This window comes from Sander vitreus, chromosome 21 (genome assembly GCF_031162955.1).
Source record: "Sander vitreus isolate 19-12246 chromosome 21, sanVit1, whole genome shotgun sequence".
Taxonomy (NCBI): Eukaryota; Metazoa; Chordata; class Actinopteri; order Perciformes; family Percidae; genus Sander; species Sander vitreus.
In genome coordinates this window covers 17,317,176-17,324,834 of record NC_135875.1, presented here as the reverse complement: position 1 = coordinate 17,324,834, position 7,659 = coordinate 17,317,176, and the positions used below count along the sequence as shown (strand labels likewise).

The following is a 7,659-nucleotide window of genomic DNA, read 5'->3' as shown; positions in this document are numbered from 1 at the left end:
TGCTAACATCTGCAACGCTCATTGGTTCAACTTGCGGAAGGCTTATGGCAATATTCGGGTGTAGTTTGTTCCTGTCGTTTTACAGTAAGTAGAAGCACTTTTAAAACTACATTTCCCACCTATAAACAGTATTTGCGACGCACAGAGGTCACACGCGTGCTTTTGAACCATAGGACAGGACCTGCTGTGTGAAAGCTGAGGGAGAAATGTGCGGTAGTAAATAGCAACTTTACACAGTTAGCCAGTACGGTATAAACAAGAATTGATGCTAATACGAAAAACATTCACTCATATACAAATGTTGCGTTTAATAAATTAACGAACTGCGATCAGAAACAGGCAGCCTAGCCTGTCAGCTAACGTTAGCTTATCTTACAAACAGATCTTCACATAACTGTCGCTATGTTTAGGAGCATTGCTAGACTTCGGAGTCAGTTTGGAAATATCCTTTCTCCCAACAAAGTGTGCCCAAGAAGTCCGCACTTTCGGTTTGCTTTGAAATACTCCACAGCCATAACAGGTAAGATACATCTATTTTTCTGCTGCAGTACGTTAACCTTGTTGTGCGAGTACTGACTGATGTGATGTGTTCTGCTGTTTCTAGAAAGAAAAAGATTTTATCAAGATGTCAGTATATCCCAAGGTGAAGGTAAGTGTCAAATGTCAATGGGTCGAGTATGGGAATTCTGTGATTGGGGCAAAGTTAATTTGTTGGTAATGAAAGCAAGTTTTTGATAGTAAGATAACCGCCTAAGTAGTTGTTCATTCTCTGTGTCATTTTCTGCTTTAATATTTTCATAATATTTTTTATTTAGGTGGTTTATATGAGATAAACCTAGACAGAAAGAAATTGAAAACTCCTGGTGGGAAGCTGTTCACAGTGCCAAATGAAGTCCTGGCCATCGCCGTGGCAACAGAGTGGGATGCTCAAAGAGACACACTCAAGTTCTACACTATGCACCTGGTATGATCCTTAACCGGGAACTGGAGAGGCTTTAGTTTCTTATCTTTGTTGTCGGAACCAATTTAGGGTTGCTTGAAATGTTTTAAAACAGCTATATGAATATGTTTGTAATGTGTTTTCAATTACAAACAATACATTTGAACACGATACATTTGAAGCTCCCTCCATGCTATTGAAAAACGTGCCATAGGCCAATTGACATGTCCTAACAACTTGACAGTTCTTCTTGTGTGAAGGTGGTGAGAGTTCGGGACCAGAAAACTAGGTCACGGTTTCCAAAAAGTATGAAAAGCCCTGACTTGTTACTTGTATACTATGAGCTGCTGCAACCCAGATTACGATACGATACAATACGATACAACTTTATTGTCAGCCAAGGCTGAATTTCTTTGTGCATCCCTGGGTAGCTCGTATAGAAAAATGAGGACATACACATACATACAAACATACATGAGATTAATAACAACAAACAGACATACAAGAAACATTACCTCAAATGACATAAACTTCCAAGTAGGAAAAACTAAGAAAACATATATAACAACAGAAAATGACATAAACATACACACAGACAATGTCTTGGAGACGTATATCCCTGAATAAGTATTGCACTGGATTTAATGTAGCTGGTTTAACAATAGGATAGATTGATGTATGAAAGAGTTTTTAAGTCTGATGCGATTAAAAGAATGAACTCTAAAGCGTCTGTTTGAAGGCAGAAGCTGATATTCACTGTGCAAGACATGTGAAGAGTCATTTGAAATATTTCTGGCCAGTCTAAGCATACTATTATTATGAGCCTCCTGAAAGGAGTGTGCTTACAGGTAGTCCTATAATCTTTGAGCACATTTTAATCTGATTGAATAGCTTTGTTTTATTTTTAACTGATAGGCTACTTAGCCAAGCAGTACTACAGTCGAGCGTGATACTCTGAATTACTGATGTGACACAGAGATTGCCACGCGGAGGTTTACTCCAGAACTAGTGTGGAGTTAGGTCTGGTTCAGAGGTGTGGACTCGAGTCACATGACTTGGACTCGAGTCACCATTTTGAGCTGCATCTCATAACTTTTATTTGATAGCTCCTCGGTCCTCGGCTGAACCGGATGTTGTTCTGGACCTCCTCGGTGAAGACCGTCTCAAAGCTCTTATTTCTGTCCCGAGGAGCGAGCATCGAAGAGGGATCGGAGGAGCCATGAGCTAGGATACGAAAGCAGCCTCCCCGGAAGCCGTACAGCTGAAGGAGTTGCTAACTCCACCCAAACAGCTGACGAATTCATGTGACGTTGCCTCTCTCCTCCCATGATTTCTTTGCGTCTCTCCCATGCCTCCTCAGTGGAAGGGAGGCAAGTGGAGGAGTCGAGGAGGCAATTTAAGGTTTAGGAGATGCACCTATGGACTCGAGTCAGACTCAAGTCGCAAATTTGATAACTACTAGGCTGTACTCGAGAAAATCAGACTTGCAGCTCGACTTGGACTTTAACACCAATGACTTGTGACTTCACTTGGACTTGAGCCTTTTGACTTGATACCTTTCCCCTTTATTTAAAACGTATCTTACAAATTAATTAATGAAAAAAATTACTTATATGATGGTCAACAAAAAACAGATGGCACTATGCAAAACATGAGGGTCGAAAAATTACAGATAGAGATGCAACAACTTCTTTTGACGTTTGAAGCTGCTGTTAACCTGAAACGAGATGACAAATCAGCTTTGAAAGTAAACGGCTATGAGCTGCAATTTGCTAATGTTACAGCAGAGATATCGTGGGTTAACTCTAAGTTACAGAAAAAAGCACAACCTTGTGGGTGAATAAAACTGTTTATGCCTTCCTTGATGTTGTTTTATGCAAATTGTTATGTTCTCTCACACATGCACGTACAGATTATTCATCCATAAAGTGAGTAACTTTAATCTAGAACTCTAGGACCTATTTGTGGCAGACTGCCACACTATAGTTGTTTTTTTTTCTTCTATTGCATCTATCTTTTTGTTTCATTTAGACATAAAACATGAAAGTGCAGTGTCAGTGTAAGTTCAGTAGCAGTTGATAAAACTTGTTCATGATATTCATGATTTGTTGCCTGTCTTGACTTGGGACTTCAGTGCAAAGACTTGAGACTTATTTGTGACTTGCAAAACAGTGACTTGGTCCCACCTCTGGCTCAGCACACATACTGTACATTCCAGCATAGGAGGAAAAAAAGCTCTGGGTTGTTGCATTGCATTTCTTTAAATCGATCGTCTTGGGCGCTAAGAAGTTCTGGACGCAGCAACGGTGGCTCTGCAAAATGGTCTCGGGAAGGAACTTGTTTAGGTGGCACATTTGCACCCCGCAAAAGCAAACGCCACATATAATATTAAATGAAGTTAACAATACAGTAGCGTGAGCTATTTAAACTAGCTGGATACATGGTTAAACGTCATTTGCTCTTACAATTGTATCGCCGTGTGTACCTCGTCCATAGCAATCCTCTCCAAATCGGGCCCAAAACGTCCCAGTTCAGACTGATCTCATGAAATGGCGTATGTATGACACGCCAATCCGTATGCCATTATTGGCGTGTTATCAACGCCGCTTGGCCTCCATTGACTTACATTACCTTGCGATTGCGTGTGAATTTACGCCGTAGCGAGTAGTATGAAAGGGCAAAAATCCGCATAGGGAGGTTGGTGGATGGGTAACAACACAGGACTTTCACCCAGGAGACCGGGGATCGTGTCCCGCGTGTCACGTTTACTTTGTGTCCCGTGTGTCACGTTTCCTCTTTACTAAACCCAACCGGTTCTTCTTTTCCTAAACCCAACTCGCGTCACGTGTCCTAAACTCAACCGTCGCTTTCTTCTCGCGATAACGCGCCAAGTGGCGATAACATGCCAAGTGGCGTGTATGTTTACGTCCGCTGTATACAGCATAGACATACACGCGGATAGCTCAAAATGCGTACAGATAACACGCCACTTGGCGTAAGAAAGTGGGCGTGTATGTTTACGCGAAGTCATGATGTCATGTTGCCCAGTTAGATAGTAAATGCCGTAAACATATTCTTTTGTAAATCTTTACAATCATTTCCCGAAAGAACGAAGCAGTCCTGCCTTGTTGCACAATCCAAATTTTCTTCAAAACTTTCCATTTTCAGAGTATAGCTTGCCAGCTCAAAGTTTGTTGTTGTTGTTTCCCAAAGCCAATGGAGTTTGAAAACGGCAACACACAGAGAACGGAAGGAGAGGGATATGGATGTCAGGCAATTATCCTGGAAATGTTCTTCTGTTGATCCAGACTAACTCTGATTCTCAGAAGAAAAACATTGCTAGCTATAGTTTTTGCCATGAAGCTCTTTTCATGCTTTTTATTTATTTTTTTCCTGGCACTAGTAAAGGATGTTTAACTAAAAATGTAACTGACCGAAAGAGTAATGTTGGTACACTCTTCCTGCAGACTACGCTGTGCAACACAGCTCTGGACAATCCCACCCAACGTAACAAGGAGCAAATGATCAATGCTGCCCTGAAGTTCCTGGAGACTGATACTGTCTGGTATACTCATTATTTTCTTATTGACTTAAACTTTTTATGAAATTATTAATTCTTTTTAGAACGGGGACTTTGTAGTTTCTTTGGATAAGAAGTATAACTCATTCGGTGTTCTGTACATCCATATTGCCGGAGCTAAATTCTAACAATACTCCCTTAATAGGGATGTAAGGTCATTATAATCATTGTTTAATGCATACAGCAAAAAAAGAGAGAGATTAATACAATGACAACATAGATATTAAATGTCCATGTCACATTATTTGGAACTTGATTGCGGCAGAAAAGATACTGTCCTGCATTTGGACAAGCTTGTTGAATTTACATGTTGGTTATTTGCCGAGATATTTAGTTTTTTTTTTTTATTATTATTATTTTTTACATTGTTTAAGGTGAGTTGCTTGCAGTTGTGGCTTTACATGTTAGTGGTGTTTCTGTCATGTTTAGTTACAGAGTAGATGAGCCCCACGGATTGGTTGAGCTGCAGAAGAATGAGTGGGACCCGGTGCTGCACTGGATTGAAAACAGGTAACAGCAGCATTATCTTTAGTCACAGTCGAGGCACGTCGACTGATATCAAAGCCCCTAAAATGGCGATATAGCCCCTGTTAATGTAGCTACCATATTAAGCTCTCTCCTAAGTCTGTCTTTATCTCCCCCAACTCAATTGCAGATATGATGTCACTATTGGCTCCTCGTCCAGTATTTTGGGTCCTGAGATCCCAGAGGCAACCAAGGACACGTTTCGGCAACACCTGAATTCTTACAACTTCTGGTCCCTGACAGGTAAAACATCTCCAAACTGATACAAGATAAGCACAACTCTTTCGAAACAGGCCTTGGTTTAGATGATTTACCTGTAGTGCTAAATAGTATCATACGTGCTCTGATGACAAGATTACATGTGTAGAATATTTTGGTTGTGCGGTAACTGTAATAGTTGGGGTATTTAATCATTTTGCCTGGGTAGACGGTGTTATAATAAGCTTTAATAGTAGCAGGACAGAGCTATACAGTAATACGGTTTCTCCTATGCAGGGCTTGAGTTTGTGATCACCCAGCTGAAGTCTGTCGTGCTGTCGATGGGGATGATTGACAGACATCTGAGTGTGGAACAGGCTGTGTTGCTCTCTAGACTGGAGGAGGAATACCAGGTAGGAGAGTAGCAGAATGGTGTTTCCATCAACTTCTTTTAGTTGGTATCATTGGCCATATTTCTTTCCTGTGATGACCATAAACAAAGCCCTTGGTCAAGATGCTTGGTGGCCTCTATCTTGTGACACTGTTATTGTTATAGTGTTTTTTATAACAACATTTCCCAGAAATCTCAGAACTCCTCTTGCAAAGAGAATATTTGCTTCTTCAGTCTTTTATTGGCTTTATTGCAGAGCAGAATATTTTTTTTCTTCCGGTTATTCTGCCAGCCCATCTGAAATTGCAAGAAACTCAAAAGGATGGCTTCATTTACTCTGGAAAAACGGTGCCCTCTTCTGTTTTTTATCATATTCCCCATAAAACCTGAGCCGTTAGCACACAATTAGTCCATAACGACGACGTTACATTTACGGGATTGTTCCGGTGCCGCCAGAGGTTCCGCCGGAGGTCCCTCATTTTCGGCCGGATGTCCCTCACCTTCCGCTTTCTTTGTGTTGGTTTTCTAACTCTGGTCGATTTGGGAAACGCCCTCCGAGCTAGAACCGACAATCAAATTTTATATATATATAAAATATATATATATAATTTTTTTTGGAGTAAAATTCTCATCGCACACAATTGTGATTGGTTTAAGGAAATGCCAATAAACCACAGCATGTTTTTCTCCTATCCAGGAATGTTGTGTGGACTAGCCGGAGGTCTGGCAATGCGAGACTAGCACACAATGTACAACGCAGTGTAGAAGCTGACTTTGTTCTCCTGAGTCTCGGTTAAACTTATTTACAGAAGTTCTTCAAATTACTTTGCTAATACAGTCATGCTTTTTTTTCTATCCCGCACTGCTGCATGTAGTGCCTTCAGTATAACAATTAAGAAACACAAAGTTTAACATGCTGCTCATCCTGCAGGCAGTATTCTCTGTTTTTATTCTCTAACATGTTTTTCTCCTGCACAGATTCAACACTGGGGAAACGTGGAGTGGGCCCATGACTACGACATGTATGAGCTGAGGGCACGAACCGCTGCTGGAGCTCTTTTTGTTCACCTCTCGTCTGAGAATTCAACTGTCAAGCGCAAACTTCTGCAAGACCGAGATGGATAAGCTCAAACATAAAACTCTTAGTAAGCGCACATCAAATGTGCCCCTCAAACCTCGGGTTTATCCATGCTTCCACATCCACGCAGACAAACGCAACACATCCTGTTTGTTCTATTTAGCAGTGACAGCTGCTTTGTCGTCTCACTCCAGTAAAAAAACAAACAAAACATTGGCTGTCTTTTTGCAGTGTTTATACGTGGCAGCTGCCAAGTGTGCCACCCCTCACCGAGTTTCCAGCCGGTTCTCAGTCATCCGTGTTATTTTGGACACTGTGCATGGTTTCAAGAGAATAGTGACCACTGTCGTTTTCTGTTTGGTAGTGGAATGTTAATTCCATGCCTGCTTTCTCTGTGTGCCAGATTTGAATAGTGCAAAGGGCATATGCTATCCAAATGGCACACTATCAATGCAAACTGTGCTGTGTGTAGTATTGCAATAGGTGAAACATACTGCATTTAAATTATTTTTTGTAATTAAGGTGTCATTATCCATGTTATATGTACTTTGGCATAGTGTGGTAAGGATGTGAAAGAGTGAATGCTATTCATCAGTATCACCTCCACTGCACTGTTCTGTTTCTTCAAAAAGTATAATTTTAGTGGTAAAGTAGACTGCATCCTCATCCAGTAGTACTTTTCATACATTTTTTTTCATAAATAGTTTAATAAATTTAAATGACTCTGTGCCCTTTCCACCTACTGTAAGCAAAATGTCATTTTATTGTTAAATTAAAATCCAAACAAGTCAAAACATTTTTACAGCAGTCTGTCATGTTTAATTACCATATGTGCATACGCCTGATATGATATGCTATGTCTGCAATGCATCATCTCTTATCAGAAGAGTGCTTTAGTCATAAAATAGCCATTTATACTTTATTGATGCAACCTTTGCTACCTTTTA

At 40.5% G+C, this 7,659-nt stretch overlaps 1 protein-coding gene across 1 annotated transcript; it reads left to right on the top strand.

The window, feature by feature from the left end:
• Positions 1 to 144: 144 nt before the first annotated feature.
• Positions 145 to 7,510, top strand: atpaf2 (ATP synthase mitochondrial F1 complex assembly factor 2). The gene is made up of 8 exons (XM_078278955.1): positions 145 to 520; positions 605 to 649; positions 816 to 964; positions 4,408 to 4,505; positions 4,950 to 5,030; positions 5,176 to 5,288; positions 5,541 to 5,656; positions 6,613 to 7,510. Exons 1-8 carry the CDS (start codon positions 403 to 405, stop codon positions 6,757 to 6,759), a joined length of 867 nt encoding a protein of 288 aa, XP_078135081.1. The 5' UTR covers positions 145 to 402; the 3' UTR covers positions 6,760 to 7,510.
• The last annotated feature ends 149 nt before the right edge of the window (positions 7,511 to 7,659 follow it).

What these genes read in the sequence shown, in the direction of transcription:
- atpaf2 (XM_078278955.1), top strand. Translation starts at nt 403, where the DNA reads ATGTTTAGGAGCATTGCTAGACTTCGGAGTCAGTTTGGAAATATCCTT. An exon ending in AGTTCTACACTATGCACCTG is followed by an intron (nt 965 to 4,407) that starts GTATGATCCTTA and finishes CTCTTCCTGCAG; the next exon opens with ACTACGCTGTGCAACACAGC. An exon ending in GACTGGAGGAGGAATACCAG is followed by an intron (nt 5,657 to 6,612) that starts GTAGGAGAGTAG and finishes TCTCCTGCACAG; the next exon opens with ATTCAACACTGGGGAAACGT.